This window comes from Lynx canadensis, chromosome C1 (genome assembly GCF_007474595.2).
Source record: "Lynx canadensis isolate LIC74 chromosome C1, mLynCan4.pri.v2, whole genome shotgun sequence".
In the NCBI taxonomy this organism is placed as follows: domain Eukaryota; kingdom Metazoa; phylum Chordata; class Mammalia; order Carnivora; family Felidae; genus Lynx; species Lynx canadensis.
In genome coordinates, this window is record NC_044310.1 from 165919937 (window position 1) to 165946896 (window position 26960).

Sequence of the window (26960 nt, forward strand, 5' to 3'; positions counted from 1 at the left end):
CTAGAATCACCTTTTGCTTTTCATTCTGGCTTCACCACTTTGCAATTCCTCGAATCACTGGCCTTGCTAATCTCTTCCCCCATGATCACACAGTAGGTTATACCTGCTAACATTCTTTGATAGGTAGAAATGGAAAAGTAGAGAAAAGAAGTCAAAGAAACCAATGTTACATGAATCACTAACTTTAATTTAGCATTCTCAGGTCCACATCTCAGTGGTTCAACAGCCATTCTTTCTAGGCCATACCTTTGAGCATTTTTCTATATCAGTAGTAGGAGGTTCTCAACTTGGATTGCCTTTTCTCCTGGTCTCTAGCACCATCAGATATTTAGTCAAGCATCAGCATATGTGATTGCCCGTGTCTTGGGTGATTGAGTAATCAAGTGTTTTTCAGCTGTGGGGATACTTTCTTTTGGTGCTTTCTTATTGCCCCCCCAGTACCTGTGTCAAAAGGGTTTTCATGGCTTTCTGTGAGTTCTGTGCAGAGTATCCCTGGGCTTGACCACCTGCTATCTCAGCAGCTAAGTGGTCCCAAATCACATAAAACCTTCCCAGCAGAGTAATTTTCCAGCCATAGAAAGACTCCTTGCACTTTTAGAGACCATAGGAGGGCACTGGACCCGTTGTTTGAGTGGGTCCTGAGAATTGTTTGTTCCCTTGTGAATTGCCCATGGAAAGGAAACCAGCAGAGTCTTCCTGAGTGTTTGTGGAGCAATAATGGCTAGATTCATTTGGAGTGGACCAGGAGCTTCTTGAAGGAGACAAAAATTGCCAAAAATCTCTCTCTCTCTCTCTCTCTCTCTCTCTCTCTCTCTCTCTCTCTTTAACCCTGAATGTAATTTAGAAGTATTTTTAATCTCTTTTAGTGAAATGCAAGCATTTTGCTAAGTGGAGATAACAAATATATTGCTAAAGCTCCTTCGTAAATGTTCCAGATAATTTATTACTCCTAGATCTAGTTCACTGGCTTCTGTAACAGACTTGAGCATTTTTAGGAATTTTCCGTGGTATCCAGGGAAATGCAGGAGTTTACATCCAGAGTGAACAATTCCCTGTAGAGAAGCTCCTTACAGAATCACTGTGATCTAAACTGAGTTATTCTCATTTCTCACTTTCAAAGACACCCTGATGTGGTTCATTCAAAAGTCTTGGCTGTGGGTCCTGAGACTCCATCCCCCAGGCCCACTCCCTTCAAGGAAAAGCATGGCGAGAGATTCGCTCTCCATCAGATTGTGTGTAAAAGAACCCTAGTAAGCTAATAGTATGGAATTCAAGCTCAGATTTCCTTACCATTTAATGTGACTGACTATGGCCAGGTACACTGAATTCATATAAGTTAAAATGATCAAACATACTGATTACTTAATGCCAAGCAACGTTAGACCCATGCTTGTGAATGTTTTATAGAATTCAAAATGTAGACGGTAACTGGGCGTTGTTTGGTTCTTGCAGCGGTTTTTTGTCCTGGATAATGGCATGTTAAAGTATTCCAAGGCACCACTCGATGTAAGTAGCACACAGGACATGTTTCGAAGATTGTTTTAAAGTGAGTAAACACCACAGTTGTGTAAGCCTTGTGACATAGCTACCAGCTTTGTGCTCTTCTGTGCCTGTAAGATTTAATAAGTTACCCTGCTCACTTCGGCAGCACATATATTAATAAGTTACCAAACTTCCATGTCCCATGGAAGATGTGTTTCATGCTTATGCTCAAGCTAGCATAAAAATCTCAGATGGGAGCATGAAGATTTAATTTAACAATTGTGATGTGTGTTTTTCAAAACAGAAGGTTACACCTAAAAGTGATACACTAATAAAAATCACCCCTTCTGTCTTGGAGAGAAAACCCAAATAGACTTTTTTTTTCTTATGCATCTCTCAATGAACTATGCTTTATGTGCTTTTTTTGAGATTTAAAGCAACCTTTGTTCTTGTCTATATCCTTTTGAAACCTATCTTATGAACTTCATTTGTGTTTCATGCATCCTTTTATCTTGGGAATCCCAACTCAGTAAAATTATTACAAATTATTTTTCTTTAATATAAGAAGTAGTTGTTTGCATGTAAAACGGGAAAATGCCATCCTTCTTATCATTGTGGTGTAGGGGAAATAACAGAGGGCTCAGATTTCAGTTTTGTCCCCGTCTCTTTCACTGAATCAGCTGTGTGTCCTTGATCAGACAAAGGCAGCCAAGAGGGAGCCCTGGCTGCTCTGTGCTCTCAGTCTCAGCTGCCTGGTTCTGCCTCAGCAGCTGTCTTCTAGTTGATTACTTGGGGATGTTCTGAGTTGTGGGTCAAAGATTGACCATGGTTATTTTAGGAACCACTAAGCCTATCTTTTTTGGGATATAAGCTTTGCAATCTAGAATTATGAAGATTAGCATTATACGTTGTGCTAGAGACAGGACTAAGAAATGAATAGTCTTAGGTGCCTGGCTGGCTCAATTTGAAGGGCATGCAACTCTTGATCTCAGGTCATGAGTTCAAACCCTCGCTGGGTGTAGAGATTACTAAAAACAAATAAACTAAAAAAAAAAAAAAAGAAAGAAAGAAAGAAAAAAGAAAAGAAAAGAAAAATAAATGAATAGTCTTGTTTATTGAAATTGGTGTGAAGAAGTCACAGAAACTTCACCTGTCCTCAGATTAAGGACCTTAACCTCAGAACCTTAACCATTTTTCTTTGTGTAAAGAAGGTGTGGTATTCCCTTTCCCAAAGATAAATTAAAGATTACATTAAGCTCATTTCAGTACAGAAACACATCAAATCATATATCCTTCTAGCCTATTTACTAGTCTTCTGACTTCAGATTCAAAAGGGGAAGGTCCATGGAAGCATTGATGTTGGACTCTCGGTCATGTCAATTAAAAAGAAAGCTCGGAGAATAGACCTTGACACAGAAGAGCATATCTACCATTTGAAGGTAAAGTCACTTCTCAATAGTTTTTCTGCCTTTATCAGGGGAATTCACTTGCCTGTGCCAGTGGTAAACAGGAGATTGGTTTCACCATTACCATCTCCTCTTGTTCATTGTTTTAGGTGAAATCCCAGGACTGGTTTGATGCATGGGTCTCCAAATTGCGCCATCATCGATTGTATCGGCAGAATGAAATTGTCAGATCACCAAGAGATGCTAGTTTTCACATATTTCCTTCAACCTCCACAGCTGAATCCTCACCAGCTGCTAATGTTTCTGTTGTGGATGGAAAGGTACGACTCTGTTATATAAAAATCAGCCCAGAAATTGCTTGGAAAATTATGTAGGCACATAACTGAGTGTCATTTGACAAACCAGGAAGAGAAGATTTATTTTGTAAACTAACCCTCAAGACAACAGTGACATTTGGCATCAGAGTTAATCACAAGTATAGGTTAGGTAGAATGTGGATCACCAAGAGAATTAATAGTTACTTTTCCTTTCTATGAATGGACCATATCCTAATTTTATATGGCTTTGTAGGGATATTAGGAAGTAGAGTGAACATTTGGCTAATCAGCCCCTAGAAATTGATATTTTCCTGGGTGGTAATAAGAAGACCACAAAGTTTTGAAAATTAAATTTGCTTCTCTACCTTGAATATATTACATGTGTAATATATTGCATACATGACTCAGAGAGATACCATTGAATTTGCCCATGAAGTTAAGGTAAGTTGGCTAAAGAATGTGACTATAATCCCTCAAATAGTAGTAGACTATTTGAGTGATTAACCATTGTGTTAAGCATTTGACACTCATCTCTAGTTTTTAATATAGACTAAACTCAGAGACAGTAAAAAATTTTTTCAAAGAAATGACATAACCATTAAACAGCTGAGCCAGAATCCAAATCCTCATCTCTGTGTTTCCAAAGTCAGTGCCCTTTCCACTGTACTAAGTACCAGATTACGGCAGGCTGAAGTTGTTCTTTGGCCTGTATTAAGGGTTCATATTTTTCATGTGGCTGAAAAGCTAGAGGTGTTGCCTGTTAAAAACTGAAGTGAGGACAAGAGACAGGGAGACGGTTGTTTCTGCCTTTGATTCAGTAATTAAGTTTTCTGAACCATAGCCACATTGCAGTGCCCAGGGGTGTTCCAGCTTCCCACTTGGCACCTGATATTGAGAACACAGACATCTGTGAATGAATAACTGGCTGCCATAAAGATTTGGGTTTAAGAACCTTTCAGTGAAGATTCTGCTTTTCTCTGCTTTCTTATTTAGGGATGTATGTAATATATATCCAAGTGTCCTTAGCAAAACGTTGAAAAACCTCATGGAATCTGCGAGATTACTCAAATCAGATTACATGAAATACTGCTGTATTCACTATTTACTATTTTTTTTAAATGTTTTTTATTTATTTTTGAGAGAGAAAGGCAGTGCTCACATGCGTGCCCATGAGTATGAGAGGGGGAGGGGCAGAGAGAGGCGGGGACAGAGAATCTGAAGTGGGCTCTGTGCTCACAGCAGAGAGCCCGATGTGGGGCTCAGACTCACAAACCATGAGATCATGACCTGAGCCGAAGTCGGATGCTCAACAGACCAACTAAGCCACCTAGGCACCCTCATTATTTACTATTTCAATGGGAGTCACTTAAGTGATTTTTGTTAAATCCCATTAATTATGTTTCACAAGGCTCTTAAACCTTGTTTCATTCTGGTGGTAGCCTTGCCAAGAATTGTTTAACCAACATCTTCCTCCTAGGACCAAGGTATTGGGTTAACCCTCATACTATCCAGTTCTGAAGTGAAAAAGAAGGAGGTCAGAGGGTAGGAAGTAGAGCACTTACTGGGTGACCCAACACACAATGACTAAGACAGTCCTCAGGTTTTCCAGGCCCCCTGAGTTCTCACCACAGAATAGAATGAATCCCAGGGTTAGTCCAAACTAAATAAGAATTATATCCCAGATGGATATTAAAAATTTTTTTTTAACGTTTATTTATTTCTGAGACAGAGACAGGGCATGAGTAGGAGAGGGGCAGAGAGAGAGAGAGAGGGAGACACAGAATCCGAAGCAGGCTCCAGGCTCTGAGCTGTCAGCACAGAGCCCGACGCGGGGCTCGAACTCACAAACCGTGAGATCATGACCTGAGCCGAAGTCGGTCTCTCAACCGACTGAGCCACCCAGGCGCCCCCAGAAGGATATTTTAAAAATATGAACATTTAATCCTTTAAGATGCTTCTGCCTGCATCTTTGGCATAGACTATTGATAAAAGATGTAGTATTTTCATCCCTGTGTTAGTTATTAAATAACTTGGGTGATACCCGAGAATGGAGAACTGAAGCCAGTTCTTCTCCACTGTTTGCCTTGGTATAAGAAGCTCTTTAGCTCTGCTTTTCATAGAAGATCTATTGCTGTAGTTACGAATGACACACCTCTAAGATTGAACTTGGTGAAAGATCTCCGTGACACTTAGCAGAACGCAATAAAGAGTGAAGAGAGTTTTTTGTCACTTGGCTTGCATTCTAAGTATCAAATTATGAGAGTCCTGAACGTTAATTGGTATGTGGCCCCATGTGGGTAATAAATAAGTCTGGGTTTGCTAAATACGTGCATCTTTCACTTCATGATGATTTAGGACAGACACAATCAATTGTAATTGAATATGAAAGTCAGATATGGAGTTTTGACATTGTTTCAGCTTTTTCAAAAGTAAGTTCCTGCTTTTTCAACTAAGTGTTCACTGAACTCACTGCGTTATCTCCTTACTATACTTCCTGCAACTTCATTTCACATAAAATCCCTTTACGGGAAAGTCTATCAGCTGTAGATAATGATAATTTGCCAATGCTGACTTTTTGTATGTTACAGTTTTTAATATGCATTCAAAGCAGTGCGCAGCTGCTGGATGGTGGATAATGCATTTAGGAATCACATGTGGCTGATGAGGCCTTGAGCTGATCGTAAGGAAGTAAGAGCTTCTGGAAAGGAAAGGCCTTCACTCATGAATTAGAAGTCCTGTAATAAGGACCCCATGCCCAATACAACTTGCTGAGCAAATTAAATTTTTTGGGAATTTGAGCTGGCAGACCCTTAAGATATGAGATATAACATACATCAGTGTTTTCCACTCCTCATATGGTGGAGATAGTGGCTTAATGAGTGTTACCACTTACCAATTTCAGCTTCACTGAGCATGTACACATTTAACCCCGAGGCTTCCTCCCTATTTCCAGGGTGCTCTTTCTTCTCTTTTTTGATGTCACTTTGAGGATATCTCAAAAAAATTGTTTAAATCACTTAAATATACTGTTTCTGCTTAACCATCCATTTCCTCTTGTTCATTGTAGGTGCAAGCAAACAGCTTTCCATGGCAGTCCCCTTTACCGTGCAGCAACAGCCTCCCCGCTACCTGCACGACCGGCCAGAGCAAGGTGGCAGCCTGGTTACAGGACTCGGAAGAAATGGACAGGTGTGCAGAAGGTTAGTTCTTGCCCAGGGCAGGCTCTCAGGATAAGCCACGAGAACAGAAACGAAAGAGGTGAACTTGAACTGTGGATGCTGCTCCCTTCCCCCTCCAGCCTCCTTGTTTGCCTCCACCTTTCTAGTTCTTATTTTTCTGCACCAGATCCTTCCCCTTCCCGTGACTCCATCTTCCTACCACCTGTTCATTCTCCTGTACCCTCACAACTACTGAATCTTGTCTCCCCGTTCCCCTGCCTTTCACCCCTTTCCGCTTTGGCCTTGTCACCTCCTTCCTCACCACCAGTCCCTGTCTTTCTTCATTAGTCTCCTACCTGCCCCACCCCACACCCTGGGGGCAATCTCACAGCCCAGTACAGCCCCCGGGGTACCTCCACCCTTGCTCTCAACTGCTGCCAGGTCACTTGTACAGCTTCCTTTGCTGCTTCAACTTGTCCTAGAGCAGGTGTATGTCTCCTGACAACCCGCAATAAGTAGCAAAATTATATGGCCTCTCCTAGCCACACTTAACCTGTTTTGGTGTTCCACCATGGGACAGTTATTAACCATTCTGAACATATACACAATTCCCTCACTCTGCCGTTGTGGAGCCTCTTAATCTCCAGAAACTTTTCTATTCCCTCGTAATAAGCCTGACTGAGCATTTTGGCCCAAACTGCCACAGACCATTTCCTTTCTATGAGATAGTTTTCATTTGACCTAAACTGAGAAAACAAGGATAACATGGCAAGGATTTTATAAAGCTAAATTGATTTAATTTTTAAAAATTATTTTGTGATGATATTGGGCCTAACTTATTTATATTAAGTTATTTTCTCTTATGGAATTATGGTGAAAGTAGATGTTGGATTATTTTCTTATGTCCTCATTTAGAAAAACTGAAGTTTGGCAATTCATCTTGATCCCAACCCCCAAAAGTATATGTATATTTTTTTGTTCTATGTATGTGTGAACTCAAAGTCCACAGCATTTTGATTAGCCCTGGACACATCCCATACTCAATCTTTATGTGAAAATATGATTTTACACAGGATGTTATATTCATAAAGCATGTCCAACTGACATTCCATTCAAAGGCTTGTACTTAAATGTATTCACAAAACACACAGATATTCATCTGAGTATGTGGTCTTCAGGTTGGGGAAAGAAGCCAAACCTCACTGTCTTAAAACACTGTAGTCTCGCCTCAGCAGTGGTTCTAGATGTTTCCACCTGTCTGCTAACTTCACAGTTTTGTAAACACGCATGGTATTTAACCTGGATGCCTCCTTTGCCGACAAGATTGACACCATCCACTGGGGCAAAATCCATTCATCTGACCAAAGTGAAGAGACATTGGCTTTGATGCCAGGAAAGCCCCTGGCTGGTGGGGCAAGAGGGATGCGTTTGTCTCTCTGTGTGCTCTAGAATACTCATGGCCCTTCCCTGTGCCTCCTCTCCTGTCTTGGGGTGCTCCTGCTTCTTCCCACCCTGACTACTCTACCTGTGTCTTCTATCCTGCCTCTCTGTTTCCTTCAGGATTTAGTGCAGTAATTACCCCTTCTCTGGAAGACAGCCTTATCTTCCATTCACTTCTACTCTCTGTCCATAGACTCCAGCTTCTCTCCGTAATTTGATATTTGACCCTTTTGCTCAATGAAAAAGGCATTCTTAGTAGCAAGAGGTCATCTGATCTCCACTCTGTTCTCAGACCTCATCTCTGACCTGCCCTGTAGGACCTCCTCTGTGAGAACTTCTCCCTGAGACCCCATGAAGTTTTCCTTTTTCTCCAACTGCTCCTTCTCCGTTTCCCTGGATTCTTGTCTGGTCAGCGTCAGTTGTGGGGATCGATCAAGGTTCAGTCTTCTGCCTTCGGCATCTGTAATAGTAACTCTGGTTGACTGGGAGCTCGTTAATGGGCCAGACACTGAACTGGGCGCTTTACATACGTGGTTTATGTGAATCTTCACAGTAGTACCAGGCAGGAGTTAGGAACCATGTGTTTATAGATAGAGAAACCGATGCTTCGAGAGGTCAAATACCTAGCCCGTGTTACACAGCAAATACCTGGGGAGAGCTGGAGGCCTAGGGCAGGCCAACTGGATTCTAACGACTACGCTCTGCACTTCGGAGATGACAGGCACGCGCATAGTGTCAGCTGGAATCTCCCTTTTGATGAGATAGTGGTGATGGTGATGGGAGTGGTGGCGGTGATGGTGATGATGAGGGGGGTCGGTGGCAGTGATAATAGCAGCAGCTAACAGGTATCAGGCTCTTCCTGTGTGACAGGCACTGTCCTAGCTGTTTTGTATGCATCAACTCATTTGATCCTCTCAGAGCCGTTTTACAGATGAGAAAACCTAGATTCAGGGGAATCAACTCACTCCGACCAAGTTCACACAGCTAGCGACGGTGGAATTGGGGTTCAAGCGTGGGTGGTCTGACTCCAGAGCACATGCAACCATAACCCTCTCAAAAAGACTGAAAACTGTATAAATCTCAGCTCCTCATCCAGCCTATGTTTCGTTCCTGCCGCCTCTCCTCGCCATTGGCTCCGTCTGTGTGTACTCTCTCTCACGCCCCTCCTCGGCCTGTCTGAAACCAGCCTCTGTCTTCTCCCGGCAACAGCCCCAGCTGCTGGGCTCCCCTGTTTTTGTCAGTGCTGCTGTCATAACCACCTCTGAGACCCGAGAGGTTTTTTGACCCTCCCACTCTGTTCATCTAGCCCAAACTCAGTTCTGTTATTTCTTTGAAAACACCCACCCTTCCCCCTGCCCTCATCTGCCCTTCCTCTCAAATTGCTTCCCTCCTCAGACCCACCGTTCATCTAGTCTCTGGCCGGTCAGCAGCCTTCTGGCTGACGTTGTCGTCCTCAGTCTCCAGCTCTGCTGTTCACCTCTCATAGGCTTTTGGGAAATTGCTGTTATTGAACGTGTTAGCAACTCTGGACCGGCATTTCCATGTTTTTTAATGTTTATTATTTATTTTTGAGAGTGAGAGAGAGAGACAGAGTGAAAGCGTGGGAGGGGCAGAGAGAGAGGGAGACAGAATCCAAAGCAGGCTCCAGACTCTGAGCAGTCAGGACAGAGCCCGACAAGGGGCTCGAACCCACAAACCGTGATATCATGACCTGAGCCGAAGTCAGACGCTTAACCTACTGAGCCGCCCAGGCCCCAGGCCGGCATTGAGCAAGCCATTGCACTCAGCCATGAGACGTGAATATTACTAATCCCCACTTTGCAGAAGAGGAAAGTGAAATGTGTACAAGTTAAGGAATTTGCTCAAGATCACACAGCTCCCCTGGTGAAGATGTTTGACCTACCCTGAAGCCAGTTCTTTGCCCATGACATACTTCTCCCTTCAAGACTGACATATCTTTAAATAGCTTTTATGCAAAAAAATCCCTTCAAGTGTTTCTCCATGGGCTCTGCAGCCCAAACTACTTAGCCCAGCATTTAACATCTACCCTTCAGGAGTGCCTGGGTGACTCAGACGGTTGAACATCTGGCTCTTGATTTCAGCTCAGGTCTTGATCTCAGGGTCTTGAGTTCAAGCCCCATCTTGGGCTCTGCACTGGGCATGAAGCCTACTTAATAATAATAATAATAATAATAATAATAACAACAACAACGACATCCACCTTTCAGCTTTCAGTCCCTACCTACCCTTTCGACTTTGCTTTCCTTTGGCCCAACTGAACGTATTTGCTATTTCCTGAACACACTTGCATGTTCCCTCCTCCGTGCTTTGGTGCACATTGTTCTTTCCCACCTGCAGGGCCCTTTCTGCCCTTCTCCACCTTTCTCTTTTGCTGAATCCTTTCCATCAATCCTCCAGACCCAGAAAAGATTCCAGTCTCTCTTTTAAGTGTGCTCTGATGATATCTCTCTATTTTCTAAATTCCCACAACACTTTTATTTTTAGTCTCTCCTAATCATTTCATAGAGTCCCCAGTATTGAGGTTTATATTTCAAAAATTCATCATGTAACATCTTGAACCCATAATATATCTGATTTATAGTGCTAATACTCAAAGTGGTGAACCATTCATAGATCTGAACTTACATCAGTCCAGATCTCAATTACGTAAGGGAATTGTTTGGCTCTTGGAAAGCATTTTTCCCCCATGGAAACGAAATGTTAAATTAGTATTCTGTATGCCAGTGTTGAAGATGGATACTTAAGAGTTTAACATACAAAGTGTTTGCAATTTTTTTTTTTTACCAGAATGTAAATTCCATGAATCTTACTTGATTGCTATATTCCCTATACTTAGAACTGTACTGAGTACCCAGTGTCTTCCATCAGTGGTATCTAAATGAAATAATAGATTGATAACTTTGGACATACCGTAATTTATTTAACCATTCCACAGTTGGACGACTTGTTTCTTTTTGGAGCAATGTAGAACATGATGGGAAAATAAGTACATTGCTAGATATTTAAGTTTTTAACTGTTCACTATTATGAACTATCTCAGCAGTTTTTTTCTCAGCATAATTTTCCTTTTCCCCATTGCTAAAATTAGATTTAATCTTAAAGAAATTTTAGAGATTTCTTTTTTTAAAGATACCTCTGTTGCCTTTGGCAAATCTTTATAATCCTTATGTACATCCAGACTTAGGCAAGCAGTGAAATCCTGCCAAGGAGTTCATCTCTCCCATATTTCGAGCGATAGAAGTGGTGAGGACGGGTGCAGCTTGCTCCAAGTTAAGGCCATGCGGCATGATTAAACACAGTGTGATCAGTACTTTTCTGGGTTTCATAGCGTTTTCCCATCTACCACCTCAGTGGCTACTCTAAAGCAGGAAGGGAAGAGGCGGGTATATTACTGCCACCACTTGGCAGGTGAAGAGACTGCAACCCGGAGATGTAAAGTCAGTCCGTGTCACCTGAAGCTTAGTTTTAGGTTTCTTGCCTTGAATCACTTTCATTCACAAAGATCTCTTTCCATTCTTTTAGAAAAAGAGTGGATATTATTTTGATGGTTTGAAGCCCCGTTTCCAGATTCCTATGCTACCTCCATACACCGTTTGTGTATAATAATCACACTTAGTAAGAAGCATGGATGTCATATTCACTAGATGGAAGGCTCAATGCATGGATAATGTGAAAAATGTCCCTGCTAGCATGGTGCTTATGATACAGTTTTGTTCTTTAAAATGCAAATTAGGGGTGCCTGGGTGGTTTAGTCAGTTAAGCGTCTGACTCTTGATTTCGATTCAGATCACGATCTCATAATTCGTGGGCTTGAGCCCCGTGTCAGGCTCTGCACTGATGGTACAGAGCCTGCTTGGGATTCTCTTTCTCCCTTTCTCTGCCCCTCCCTTGCTTGTGCTGTCTGTCTCCCAAAATAAATAAATGAACATTAAAAAACATATAAATAAAATGCAAATTAAAATGTAGGCCCTTTCTAGCCCATCTCCCTTCTCCTCTTCCCTCTAACCCTCCTTCCTTATTTGCACTACTTTCTTCCCTCTTTCTTTTCCTTTCATGCTCTGTATTTCCTACCCTCCTGAACCAGTGGACCCTTGTTTTCTTCATAGGGAAGAGGATGGGAGCACAAGGGCACGGCCTCCCCTGAAGGTGGTGGCAGGTGCTGTCTTCTTCAGTACTGTCCTCCACACACCTCCTCTCTGAAGGAGTTTAAAGGCACTGATGGCCAACGGTTCTCTGAAGAACAACCATTGCCCTTGAGCAGCCCATCTGGGCTCCATGCTCAGGCAGATGCTGTGAAGAAGAGGGTGTGGCCTGGCCCTATAACTGCTGCTACCCTGCTCTCCTTAGAGTGTGCAGTGATTGGGAGTCCTAGAAAGACCCTTGTAGTAGTAGCTCCTCTGGTTTTTTGTTTTTTTGTTTTTAACGTTTATTTATTTTTGAGACAGAGAGAGACAGAGAATGAACAGGGGAGGGTCAGAGAGAGGGAGACACAGAATCTGAAACAGGCTCTGGGCTCTGAGCTGTCAGCACAGAGCCCAACGCGGGGCTCGAACTCACGGACCGCGAGATCACGACCTGAGCCCAAGTCGGCCGCTTAACCGACTGAGCCACCCAGGCGCCCCTAGCTCCTCTGTTTTTATATCCAACAAAAAAGTCAAAAATCCCCCAAACACAACTCCCTGTGTTATTTGGCCCAGCTCATCTTGAGCCATATTTAACAGCAATATTTTGCTGCCTGTACTATATCTGTAAAAATGCAGATCCTTGAGACTTAATGAGAAACAAAGAAAATATAAATGAAATTTCCCACCAAAATTTGACTGACTACATACTCTAACCACTTTATAATATAACAGATTTATAGATGTGTCCTGTTGCGGTCTCTTTATAAACAGTATTCGTCCAAAAGTAATCACATAACTACCAGCATGTTCTAAATATTGATAATTGTGTAAGTAATACTAATAACTCAATACTCTTGTACCAAAATTCAATTTTTAAGAGTGATGTTTTATTATGCAAATCTTTAAAATTCTCTCTTGTTCAAATATAGCCAAAAATTAAAAATAAAATTAAAAGCCATTTCTTCATTAAACATTCAATAAGCTTCATGCCCAAGTGATTCTCATGCTGCTGGGCCAGGGAACACACTTCGAGAATCTTTGGTTGTGTTTAGTATAACATCCCTCAGAGGTTTTAAAGAAATCATTCATTGCAACATTGTTAGTGATCTAAACCACAGAAAAATATGTCTATCTGACTTTGTATTCCATCTTATTTTCCTGAACTTGACTTTGACTCCATCTAAATTCCAGGTAGCCACCTTGTAAACTATGTTAGGAGTAAGTAGACAGGTTCCTAAGACTAAAACCATACATACAACTGCTGAAGTTCCCTTGAGTGTGCTTCCTATGTAACAAGGGCCACCTGAACAGGAAAGTGAACACACACAATTTCACTGAGATTGTCGTGGCTAGCTGTTAACTCGTAAGTAGGCATTGACTTCATTTAATCCTCAATGCTTTTAAGGTGCTAATCTGGAGAAGGGTCTGTTTTGTTTCATTTGCCAGTATCATCATTATATGAACATGGTTCTACCTAATCATACTTGCCATAATTTGGATTGACTGTCTTTTATTGCCATCCCTGCCCCTCCCTGCCCAGTTCTAACATATTTTTATTTCTGATTTTTCTTAGACCTTGCACACTGCCAGTCAAACCTTGTGGAACTTAGCAAACTCCTGCAAAATTTGGAAATACTTCAGAGAACCCAGTCAGCACCTAACTTTACTGACATGCAGGTAAACATTACCAAAAGGACTTTAAGTCATTAACACAGAATTTTTACTGGATTGTTCTACGAATATATAAGGTAACATTTAAAAGGAAATGACTAATACAGTACAAATTAATCTATATTCTGGAGTTATTCTAATATTTTTGAATTCATGGTGTCATTGTGTTAAGATATCTATTTTGACATCTTAATGTATATTTTATATCTAAGTACAAACTCATAGAAGAAATAAATATGTGAATTATTCTTCCATGTTTGTGTCACATTAGAAATGATAGCTTTGAAGATACAACTTAGTCTCAGAATTACTGCCATTTTTTTTATGTAGGAAAAAAATGCTAAAGATCTGTAATCCCGTTTTCCTTTTGTATAGCAGACAGATATATTTTATGATCAAGTTCTTATCTCTGCTTTTTATGCCCACTGTGCGTCAGATATGACTTTCTCTCCTGGCTGGTTTGCTTTAGGGTGGCTAACAAGGATTCTTTACTAACATGCTATGCTCTCTTTGTCTATATCTGTATCATCTGTGTGAACTTAATAATACTTTGTTGCTTTTTAACTATTTGTGTAATGTAGGCTAACTGTGTAGATATTTCAAAGAAAGACAAGCGGGTCACAAGACGATGGAGAACAAAAAGTGTCAGCAAAGATACAAAAATACAACTGCAGGTACAGACTTTTCCTTCATTCATATTTTTATATGATTTTAAGATGTTAGTCTTTATATATCAATTCATGGAAGTTAAGAAGTTTAAAGCAGCTGAAATGCTTTAAAGCCAGGGCTTTACAGACTGAGTTATACTATCTAAAATAGCGAGAAATCTATTCATCTTACTCTGGAATAAGTAAAAATAATTTAAAAGAAAGGTTAAAATGATTTAATAGGACTACAAAATGCCATTTTCCTTCTCACTTATGGCCTTTGAATCATTAAAATGTAATTTAACAAAAAATTACCTTAAAAATCTAGGCTAAAAATCCAGTGTGTTGTAATGAGCACTCATTTATATACACTTGATCTTAAAAGAGCCTTTTATGTATTAGCTTTATCCAAAATTTTATGTATCAATAAAAAAGGATGAGGTCTGCAAAAGATTGGAAGTCAACAAACTCAGGCTCTAGTGTAATCACTGTGATTTCCTGGCAGCATAATCTCGTGCATTTCTATTAAATTTTCTAGGGTTCCATTTGCTCCCGGGTAAAGTGATGGAGTTAACTTAATTATCTCTGAATTCCTTTTCAACTCTAAAATTCTATGATTTGTCAAACAGAGGTATTATTTGACGATCAACAATCACTTTTAAAATCTGAATCATGAAAGTCTTAATGACTCATGATAAATTTACTTGAAATTTATTGTAAATAAGTTATTTATTTGATGAGTAGTTTAAAGCTTTTCAAGTAAGAACATCTTATGTTATTGCATTGAAGTGATATGAAATATGGTAAATGCCTAAAACTTCTTGTGTCATAATCATATTATTTTCAGATCTTTACACCAGAATGTTTACTATTCTGATCCTAACTATATATTATCTAAAAAACTCTTGCCCCAACAATCAAAATCAGACTTAGGATTTTGCTTTTCTTTTTATTACACCATAAATCAATTTTTGGTGTATTCTAAATATTCTTTTTTTTTTCAATATATGAAATTTATTGTCAAATTGGTTTCCATACAACACCCAGTGCTCATCCCAAAAGGTGCCCTCCTCAATACCCATCACCCACCCTCCCCTCCCTCCCATCCCCCACAAATATTCTAATAAAAGGTAAAAGGAACTGCTTTCCAGAAATCTTCAGTGTCTTCTGAGTGAATAATAATTCTTTAATTCTGACCATATTGATATTCTTTGTGTTGTGTGTAAGTAACAAACTCTTTGGTGCTTTGCTTGCTAATAGGATATATTTGAAAATAAATTTTCACAAGCACTAAAGATTCATGGTTTTTTTAGTTAGACTGTCCACATTCTATGAACACAATTTATTGTGTTCCTTTATTCAGTATGTTTTTGTGTGTTTTCTATTCAGAACGTTAATACTGTAGAAGACATATGTGCCAGATGACTTCACCAAAAATTTACCTCAAATTGCTTTTGGCAGTTTCATTTGCTTTGAGCACGTGATTGTCTAGTTTTGTGGGGCTTTTTAAAACATGTTATCAATGGTTCTCATAGCCAAGAAAGAAAGAACCATTATAAAAATAATTGAAGAAGGCCGCATCATATGAACGTATACATTCGTAGACAGATATTGTTTCGATCTCATTTTTATGAGGTATGCCATTGAACACATTGCTGTTCACGGCCGTTGCCTTGAAGAGGCTGGCTGGTCCTCAGAGAGTCTGAGCGGGATGCCCGTGGCTGCCCTGCCGTGGCCGTGAGGCTCACCGTGGTCCCTATTATCTCTCGGTTTTTCCTGGAGGAAACAGAATGCAACTCTGAATAGCCCTTCTAGTCACAGGCTGTGCTTTTCTGTATGAGGAGAGTTTATGAAGATTTTTTTGAGTCATCGGAAGAAATTGGTCAAAAAGCAGGAAAATATTCTTCATTCGTACTTCTGCCACATATTGGGGTAGTTTGCTTTTAAATGTTTATTTATGCTTTGTTTTTGTTCTGCCAAAGAGTAACAAAATGGCCCTTGTGATTCCAGTTCAATTATTTTTGAGGGAAACTGAAACCACTTCATCCCCACACTCAAAGAAAACGTTAAACTTTCAAAAGTAGAAGATTCAGTTCTGACTCCAAGTGGAAATCACTAGGCCTGGAGGTGGCAGTGAGCTATTACTCCCAGAGAAACCCTGTGCTCAGTTAGATTGGTAAAACAAAACGTATTATAGAGTGAATGCTGCAGAATTTGGGACTGTGCCTGCACCTATGCTGCTTACCCAAACCAGCAGGCCTCCTAGCAGCCCTTAGGATGCTCATTTTTTTTTTTAATTTTTTTTCACATTTATTTATTTTTGAGAGACAGAGAGAGGTAGAGCATGAGCAGGGGAGCGGGGGAGAGAGAGAGAGAAAGAGAGAGAGAGAGAGAGAGAGAGAGAGATACAGAATCCGAAGCAGGCTCCAGGCTCTGAGCTATTTGTTAGCACAGAGCCTGACGCGGGGCTCAAACCCACGAACTGAGAGACCGTGACCTGAGCCAAAGTCGGATGCCACCCAGGCGCCCCTGGGTGCTCATTCTTTATTAACAGGAAGTTACTTGGAAGTTTCTCCAACATACACACTTGGCTAGGAAACCATAAAATTAGCCGGGGATGCCTATGACCAATGTAAATGTCTTTACTCATCATTGTTTTGCTTACAGAAAGACATAGCATTTATCTTTATTTAGTGGATGAAACATACCTACCACCTTCTCCCACCCTAGTACACAGGTTGTTCCCTCCTTGATCACAGGAGCCGAGGGCAAGTGTTTATTTTGAGCCCACCGTCATCTCCCTTCTTGAACCACTTTCTCTGTGTCATGGTGGCAGCCAGTGTGAGAGGCTTTGTAGGGAGTGGCTCGTTTTTCAACCCCTCTGTTGTTTGTAACTTGTGGTGCACCAGCCCTTTGTGGAGGAACCTCGATGGCCTGGTGGTGGTAATGGTGCTTGTTGTCACTGCTGCTGTTACTGGTACTGTCGCACTGACCTTTGTATTCAGCATTCTGCAGTAGTTGTTGTTTTGAAATGATTAGAAGACAGGTCATTTAGAAAACTGACCTCGGGAAAGTAGCAGTGAAGAACGTGTTACACTGTATGTTCGGGATCTTATTCTTCACATAGGTTAGGTTGTGCTATTGATTTGAATATGAAGGTTAAATGTTGGATCTGCATGGCCGTATTTCTACTAGAAGCTGTTGAGAAGCTAGCCTCAGAAATCCTTCATGTGATTCATCGAAGGCATTTTTTTCTGGAAGGCTCTGTGGAGATTACCTTTTAGAAAAAGGACTTTCTCCCAAACTTCAGGCTTCGGGTTCTAATAAAAATCTCATTATAACCATCACACCGTAACAGTTTGGCTGTTTTCAATGAGGTAGAGGAGGGCGAGAAGGGACTGGTTTGTGAAGGGTTGCCACAGACCTGAGAGCTGCTGGGTTTCCTGCATGACTAATCGCACAAATTAATACCAGATCCCTAGTTGTTGGAGAGAATGAGGACTAGCAGGAAGCATGGAGAGTAGCAGATAAAGGGTCTGTTGTCATTCATATGTAGCTGTCCTAGACCTCACAGGTGCTCAAATTATACTGAAGGGTAAAAATGAGTTCTTCCTCTTTTTACTTACTACATGAAAGATGAAGGGGTTCTGTATAGAAAACTTTTTGTGGAAAGCACATTATACAGGCATATGTGTATCCAATAAACATACACGTAATGCATGCAGAAGATTTATGAACGTGGAAGAGAAATGGGAATGTCACGTGGAAACTTCGAAGAGGATTAGAGAGATAAAAATTTAAAATATTTTTCTGTTGTTCCAAAAAGGCTTAAGCAGTCATACTGCTTTTCCTTAATCTGCACTGTTAGGTGGTATTAAGTCCCTCTCGGGTCACTGGAATTGAAATTACCGCTCACAATCACGAAGAGTGAGGGTCTGTCAGATGGATGCAGACTTAAGTGGTTAGAAGGAAATATTCTCCCATAATCCTGGCCACCAAAAAGAGACAGAAAAGAAAGCTCCGGTATTCTTCTACTAGTTTATGAATAGATGCACATCACTAAATGAAACCCACGCTTTCAGGTTTCCATAGTTGATTTTTGTAAGCACTGTGCCAACACACTGAGGACGTTGAGTGCTGTTGTGTTATGTTGTGTTGTTTGTTTTTTTCTCTATGCTGTGGGGACTGGCTTCCTCCTTGAAAAATTCTCCAACCTGAAAATCCCAACACCATTCCTAATGTTGAATCCCAATGAGCTTTCTAGTAGGGGAATAAATGGGAAGCTGAAGATTCCTGGTACCCTTGCTTGTGTACTTTTCCTCCCAGCAAGGAACAAAAAAAAATTCTGCCTGGCTGACGGGAGACTCCCATTACAACTTGTTGGTTTTGGCCTTTGCACATTATTTATTTAATCATTTTTCCTGAACTTAGGTTCATCTTTGCTTCCATTGATTGGAAATGCCGTTGGTTTCATACAACGTGACATTGCATGGGTAAAACAATATGTGCATTTATTTTACCTTAAAATCACAAGCTGTTCATCACTTCATAATTTCCCATATCCCTTTGGGGTGGGGTTATATTCAGCAACTAGACTTAAACGTTTAGGGGTTCTGCAATGAAAACAACGAACTTTGGGGAGCCTGGGTGGCTCAGTCGGTTGAGCGTCCAACTGCGGCTCAGGTCATGATCTCGCGGTTTGTGAGTTCGAGCCCCGCGTCAGGCTCTAGCTTGGAGCCTGGAGCCTGCTTCAGATTCTGTCTCCCTCTCTCTCTCTGCCCCTCCTCCACTTGCGCTCTGTCTCTCTCTGTCTCTCAAAAATGAATAAATGTAAAAAAAAAAACAAAAAACTTTTCTCACAGCATTATGAATGCCCCTTCGAGCACTTGTCAGGGCTATGATTTAGGACAAGTCAACTCCACTTAAAAACTCTCCCTTTCCCTTGTCCGATTATCTCTCACTCTCCTGTATCCTGTCCTCTCCTCCCCCGTCACCGTGTCTTCCCCTCCCCTCTCCCCCTGTCCTCCTCCCCCCCCCCCGCCTCCCCACGTGGCCTCTCCTCCCTCCTCTTCTCTCATTCACTGTCAGGAAGGGCCATCTGCGAAGGGCCAGTTCAGCACCACTCGGCGCCGGCAGAGGCTAGCGGCAGCAGTGGCTACAACAGTGAGTGGATTTCAATCTCAAGTGGACATTTAATAAGAATGAGAAACTGTCCAAGCGTCACCTTCCCTGTCCCAGTGGTGCCCCTTCTGTGTAGCCGCATCAACTGTAACCCACTCCCGTGCTGGCCTAGCTTTTGCATGCTCTCTGGCTGTCTCTGCATGGCAGGTGTCGCACATGGGTATTCGTGTTTGCGATGGAAAACTACTCCCTGATCCAGTTCTTCAACTGTCCGTGTAAGAAACCATGTAAATTCGAGGTTGCAAAACTGAGTAACCTGTTACTGATACGGAATTTCCTAAAATGATATTGTTATCTATCTATTTATTTATATTTCTTATTTATTTTTTATTTTTTGGTCATACTGATATCAGAACCCCTGCTAACTGATTTCTGTTTTTCTAAGAAAAGTCATGTTACTACAGACATAAATTGTGCTTTTTTTTGTAGCATTGTGACTATTTGAAAAGGATGTGAGAATAAAGAAAAGAGAGGGTAAGAAAAGGTGAATTTTGATGTCATTTCTAAATGGCTACCCAAATTACACCTAGCGAGGGAAAATTGTTTTCTGGAAAGATTATTGAGCTGAAAATCAGAAAATACAGTGTGGAAAGGAGAAAACTACAAAGTTAAATAGTGCTTAATATACATATATAGAGACAGGTTGGTTTGTTTTGGTTTTAAGAGAAAATACGATGGGTATTAGGAGGATAGAGTAAGTATTGAAACAGATAAGGCAAATAACCAAAATTTTAAATTGAATAGAAGCTGTTTAGAATAGTGAATGGTGCATTCTGAATAGAAAATAGACTATGTAAATACAAGAACCCTTTGCTGGATAAAAACATATCATAATATTTGCTTACTCCTGACATCCTGTCAACTTTTTAAAATACAGAATACTGAGTTCATAGCAATCATGGATGTTAGGTTTTTCTGGCTATTAGGTAGTATTTTCTGAATTAACAATAGTCTTGCCCTTGCTGATGGTGGAATATACTTGAAGGCTAGAATTGCTGAAAAACATGAAAAGGTTTTGGTTGCATTGTAAGAGACTGGATACTCATGCAAGGATTGTTGGTTTTCTATTTTTGATTAATAACTGACTCCTGCCTTATATCTGGGTGCTTAGCTGGATCTTTTGAGAGATAGAATTGCTTTTGATTATGAAATGAACCAGTGGCTTGGAGTTTATCAGGGAATTGATTCTTAAACTCAGTTTTGTGAACATTTAAACAAATCAGTGAAACTGATATATGATTAATCTATATCTTATGCATGTATGCATAATATGTGACACCATAACAGATTACTACAATAGAAAAATGTAAAATTAGGTAAATAGTTCTTAATCTTTCATTTATAAAATTCAGAAATCCAGATGATTATCAGAGAGAGAACAGTACCTCAGTATGGAAAGGAAAGGTCAGTCCTCTTGTGAAAATACCTGTGGTTCCTTAAATAATGTCCTTCAAGAAAGGATGCAGGGAAGTGATTGTGTTTCTACTGTGTTCATCTTTCTAACTGCATATATATATATATATATATATATATATATATATATATATAAATAGGTTCTAATCCCAGTTTTCTTATACTCACTATAAGAAATAGATATATATATATAGATAGTGAGTATAAGAAAATATATATATATATATATATATATATATATATATATATATAGTGAGTATAAGAAAACTGGGATTAGAACCTATTTAAATAGAATGGGAAACAGAAAAGAAAAAGCTTTTAAAAGCAGAGAGTATTAACGCCCACCTCTCAGGGTAGCAGTGACCACAGAAGTTAAGAATAACTTCCAATAATTCCAAGCATCAAATGACAAAAGCTGGCGACATTTAGTAATTATTCAGAAATAAAGGGAGGAAATAGTTACTCTAAACCTTGCAGGATTTATAGCTTTGACTCCATAGCAAAGTATAACACCATCTAGTGGGACCTTCAGCTTGCTCCCTTGGCCCCCTCATTTATATCTCAAGTGATCCGATGCTGGTGACTCTTAGTCAATGTTCCTCTGAATTCCCTGTCTTCCCTCTTCCCAGCACTAACTCATCCTATACATTTTGAGCGTGTCCTATTTTACCTAGAATTCTTCCAAATGACTCCTAGCTACTTACTCTCCCTCAGAGAGAAGGAGACCCATTCAAGTGTGTGGGGCCGCTGAGATTGCTCCCAAAGAAAAGTATACCCAAAGGAGATGTTTCAGAGATGTATTCTTGTTGGTTCCTAACACTGGAACTTGAAATGGTTCACTTATCACATCAGCCAGACCCAACAGAACAGGAGTTTGGGAAAAGAGACACACTGGCCCCTCCACTCAGAAGAACACTGAGGGCCCCCAATGCGATCGGTTCTCCACCCGAGGCTCCCTGTACGCATGAGGCAGAGGAAGGACAGCAGGACACTTTCCACATTTGCTCCATCAGTTGTATATGCTTAGGATCTTAGACCTGCTTTTGTGTCTTCCTTTCCTCAGTCATGTTTACCATTGCTGTCGTTCTGCTATCGGTCATTTCTCTTTTAACTTCTTTACAGACAGGTGTTCAAAGCACCTCCTAACACCCCCATTCCAAACTGCAGTTAGCTGGTACCAGAATGTTCCAGGATCAGGCTTCTTCCCCGGCACAGGATCTCAGGGAAGGCTTGGACTTCTTTCCTGAGCAGGGTGTAAAGTCCGCAGCCAGCACTGAGGATTCTGGGGCACAGACCATGAGACCTGTCGACAGCTCCCATCCCAGCCATCACTGACAGAAGACCTAGCTACCACTTCAGTTTCTGAATCCCATAATACTCAAATTGATGAACACAAAACTGAAGGGGCTGAAGAGGCATTCAGTTAGAGTTAGATTAATACATCTCCATTTGTATTCTCAATTTCACGTCATGAATGCTTCAGTTAAAATGTCCATTCCGTATACTTCTTTTAACAAAAAGAGTACCAATATAAACATTTTCAGCCAGAAGTATATAAAAATTAGGTTCAGTTTCCCAGGGAACTGTCTGATTGCAGTTGGAATGGAGCATTCTGAGTGCTTTTCCCTGGGGGCTATATACAAGATCATTTTTACTGTTTGCTTTTTAGGTTTTTCTGTTTGTTTCATTTTGACTGCGTAAATTACCAATTTAAACTTCCATTATGTTCAAGAAAATAAATGTGTAATGTGTTTTTCTTCTCAGCATATTATTCCAACTTTTAATAGACAGGCCATTATCTCAGGGACAAGTCTGAGCTCTCACTGGAATGTCTGGGCCTTTATTGCATTGTGGCCTCCACTGGCCTCCCTGCCTCCCCTCCTATTTCATGCCAGTCCTTGGAGTGTTGAGGGCACCTGGATGCAAACAGAACCCTTTTCCATGATCCTCAATGCGTTTCATTCCCCATCACCAAACACCACCATTTCTTCTTCTTAAGTGCTCTTCTAGATCTTTGTGTCCGGAAACCATCTCCTTAAATCTGAACACTCCCCGGTCTACCCATTTGCTCAAGTAACAGTTTCTCCCCATGACTTCCTGATCTCCACCAGCCTTCCCATGGATTCTCTGTGTCCCTCCCAGAGGGCTATGGGCTTACTGCTCTTTCTGGATTTAGCATCCTCACAGTTAAGGTCAGAAATGCCCTTCATCTATCTTCGAATATTCTTCTACATCCTTTAGAGACATCTCCAAAAGACCTCAGTCATTATCACAGAGTTACCTGCACAGGTTTCTAGCACATTATGGAACCCAAGGATTCCATTTTCTCAAATGGCTTCTCTGCCACTTTTATGTCTCTTCTCTGGAATAATCAGGAATTCTGATCCTGCCGAGATAAACCAGTTGTAGATGTGTCCCAACCCAGTGTAGCCAAGGTCCCCATGAAGGACAAAGTAGAGCTACTTGGTAATTGCAGGTACCAGATGCTTTGGATATCATATATGAATGTGCTTAGCTTAGCTGAGTTTAGGGAGAAAGCTTCATGCCCACTTCCTTCCCCAGTAAGTTTTGGATATCCTTTGAGATAATAACTCCTTGCCACTGCCATGGCAAAGCTACATGCAAAGGACCCCCTCCAGTCCCAGCTGCCCTCACTCAGGGCCACAGACTGCCGTTCAGCCTAGGTATTTTGGTTTGCTCCTTGTCTTCCATCTATCCTCTGTATCCTCAGTACACATGCGCATGCTCCTTTTCCCGTCCTCTCCTCCTTTTTTTCTGTCTCACGCTCTCCATCTCTCCCTCCCTCCCTCCCCCTCCCCCACTGTCTCTCATTTTCTGTCAAGAACTTTAAAGCTAAATGAAAATGTGAATAAAAGGAAGTGGCTCTGATATACATATACATCAGACAAGCATATTTCCTGTTAGCTAGAAGGTGTGTACTACCCCTTAATTTATATAAAATTCAGCTCTTGGAGGAGTCTAAAGAATGATTCTTGAAGACATCTGAATGAACATCTGTGCAGTAAGAATTAGGGGAGATTACTGGTGATCTGATTTACGGTAGGAATTGGTATTCTCATTTTCTAAGAATGTTTGGCCTATGGCATTTGTAATAGTCAGGTATAACCTTCCAGAAGGAGAGGGAAAGGTGCTTTGCCCCCACGCATCAGAAGGCTAGCCCAGATCCAGCATGAGCAAGAAAGTACCTCTAGCCATTTTGGGAAAATCTATAGTAATATGACTTTTTTTTACTTAATGTTTTTCAATATTGGCCAGTTCGTAAGCCACATTCATATGTGTAACAGTGTTGTATGTGACAAAGGGAAACTACAGTAATTTATTTCACTTACAAATATATTTGTAATAAATCAATTTCACTTACAAATATATTTTATGTATAATATATATTTCACTTACAAACATATTTTAATAAATCAATTTCAAATTTATTTGCGTCCCTTTAAGCCATTATTGTATTTACTATTAAACTTATTTATGTTTTGTCTGATGGCCACGGAGCAAGTAAATCTTTCTGTCTAGGTGCCTCTTGAATTTTTACCTTTCCGTAAGCTCCTGTTCCGGGCCCAGAAACAAGTGAGCATAAAAAGCCCTGTGACACGAGTACCCAGACTTTGTAAGAGAGTTCAGGCTACTGTTTCCTGCCAGCAGTTTTTTAGACACAACTGTATCGATGCCTGTCCTTCCTGTCATTCTGTAGCCCTCTCTCCCTGTAACGGGGAGAGGCCAGTGAGTCCACGGGCAGTACCACCTCAACCATGGGGAGTGAGGCTCTTTCCCACCGCAGCCACCTGCAAATTAAATGAGTCCTGAGTGTCTCTGCGTGTATCGTTGGAGAGGAATCTAGTATTTTGAAGAAGGGAAGAGATCTTTCCTGTGTAAGAGAATGTGGAACATGTACGGTTGCTCTTTTCTAACTGGTGTCTTGCCCTCTCAGGTCCCTTTCAGTGCTACCATGTCGCCAGTTCGCTTGCATTCCTCCAACCCCAACCTGTGTGCAGATATCGAGTTTCAGACGCCCCCTAGTCACCTCACAGACCCTCTGGAAAGCTCAACGGATTATACAAAGCTTCAAGAAGAATTTTGTCTAATTGCACAGAAAGGTAACAACAAACATATCGTGCCCTTTATAGAAGCTCTCTTCTTTGGTGAGAGATTACCATTTACTCTCTCATCCTTGCCTAGGTGGTCATGGTAGAAAGATTAAATAGTGCATATACTGATTGGAGTTCTGTATAAAGAATGCAGTGGGGTATCATGCCTGCCTCTTGGGAGTACACGCATCATAGGTTTACAGTTTTGACTGAACAAATAAAGTGTCATGAGTGGGGAGAAAAAGGAGGAAAGACAAAGTTTTTCTAGGTAGGCCACCAGGACGCTACTACTCAACATCTTTTTTTGTGTCTTTTAGTTATCATTTCATACCTACTTGTGGGTTATCCTCACTTAGCAAGGAGCTCTGTTGGAATCTTTCTTTTCCTTTATTAAATAACACTCATGGATTGTACCTTACAGTCTATAGTTCAGGCAGGGCTCGGGTAGGCAGTTCTTTTGTGCCATATGGCATTGCCTGGGCTCAGTGGTATTTGGCTGGAGTCTGGATTGGGCTGAAAAGATCCAAGGTGGCTTCCCCTGTGTTCCTGGCATGTTGGAGGGGTGGTTGCAAGGTTGCACATAACTGTGTCCCTCTTTCTCTCCATGGCGGCTCAGGACTCCAAGGGGATAGAATAGACGGGGATAGAAGCTACCAGTCCTGTTCAAGGCCAACTCTGGGATTGGGACAGTCACTTCCACTGCACTCTACTGCTCAGAGCCTCACAGGCCAGTTCAGATTGGAGGGGAGGGGAAGCTGACCCCACCTTAGAGTCACTTTTTTTAATATTAAATTTTCAATAAGTTGCGTTGCATAGGTTCAGTTATTGCCATCAGCCATAGAGAGCAGGGTGTAATAAATAAGAGTCAGGGCAGTAGCTTGTAGGTGGATTGAGCAGTCCTATCTGTGTTTACCAAGAGCCTGGGTTCCAAATTACCACCCTCACTTTTGCTACAGTATTTAAGTTTCAGTCACTGAAATTCATTTTTTGATCTAAGATAGTGCCAGGCATTGTCTTTTAAAATGCATAATCTCAGGGTGCCTGGGTGGCTAAATTGGTTAAGCAGCCGACTCCGGGTCGCAACTCAGGTCAGATCTCACAGTTCATGGGTTCAAGCCCCATGTCAGGCTCTGCACTGATGGTCTAGAGCCTTCTTGGGATTCATTCTCTCCCCCTCCCCCCACCCTGCCTCTCCTGCCTATGCTCTCTCTCTCTCAAAATAAATAAATAAAACTTAAAAAAAATAAAATGCATAATCTCTTAGAGAAAGATATACATTATGTTGTTTTCAGTCACTAACATCTTACTGTAAATTAATGACATTTATTTACCCTGGGGCTATTGGTAATAGGTGCTAAAATATTTTGAAAATGTGTGCTCAATAGAACATCTCAAGGGCCCAATAATGCCCAAGAGCCTGGTAGCTCAGGAAAAGAAGGGGCATGGACTGAGGGCATCTCTAGGAATGTTGAAGTCCACAAAATTTTATACTGTGAAACTATCAGCAAAGACGTACTATGAGATATTTCTTCAGTTCTATAATCTGGAAACAGTTAAGCTAAATCATCTCTCCGCTTTTTTTCTGTAGATTTCCCAATTGCAATTCTGTAAGGCCAACTCTCTTTCACCTGCTATTTTACTCCTGCTATTTTTTTTTAAGTTTATTTATTTTGAGAGAGACAGTTGAGTAGGGGAGGGGCAGAGAAAGAGGGAGAGAAAGAGAGAATCCCAAGCAGGCTCCACACTGTAAACGTGGACCCCAAGGCAGGGCTTGAACTCATGAGCCTCAAGATTATGACCTGAGCCAAAACTGAGTTGGATGCTTAACCAACTGAGCCACATAGGTGCCCTATTTGCTAGTACGTTTTTATTACACCTCTGAGCCAGATGCTAATTATGTCAATGTTATTTTCTGTATGTAACAGCATAGGATTATGGCCAGTAAAGCCAGTATCTTTTACTTCTAACAGCAGGGGCAGGAGGTGGTT

At 41.0% G+C, this 26960-nt stretch overlaps 1 protein-coding gene across 10 annotated transcripts in view; it reads left to right on the forward strand.

Annotated features, from left to right (window-relative positions):
• The window catches only part of OSBPL6 (oxysterol binding protein like 6), a 118370-nt gene that overhangs the window by 54338 nt on the left and 37072 nt on the right, over nt 1-26960 (forward strand). For 6 of the 10 annotated variants that reach the window (XM_030326167.2, XM_030326166.2, XM_030326168.2 and 3 more), the window contains exons 5-12: nt 1453-1506; nt 2808-2921; nt 3038-3208; nt 6273-6405; nt 13522-13625; nt 14201-14293; nt 19355-19429; nt 24816-24981. In XM_030326167.2, the coding sequence (XP_030182027.1) occupies nt 1453-1506; nt 2808-2921; nt 3038-3208; nt 6273-6405; nt 13522-13625; nt 14201-14293; nt 19355-19429; nt 24816-24981 (910 nt within the window). The remainder of the gene's footprint in view (nt 1-1452; nt 1507-2807; nt 2922-3037; nt 3209-6272; nt 6406-13521; nt 13626-14200; nt 14294-19354; nt 19430-24815; nt 24982-26960) is intronic. The other 4 variants (XM_030326172.2, XM_030326177.2, XM_030326173.2 and 1 more) reach the window with 3 other exon arrangements.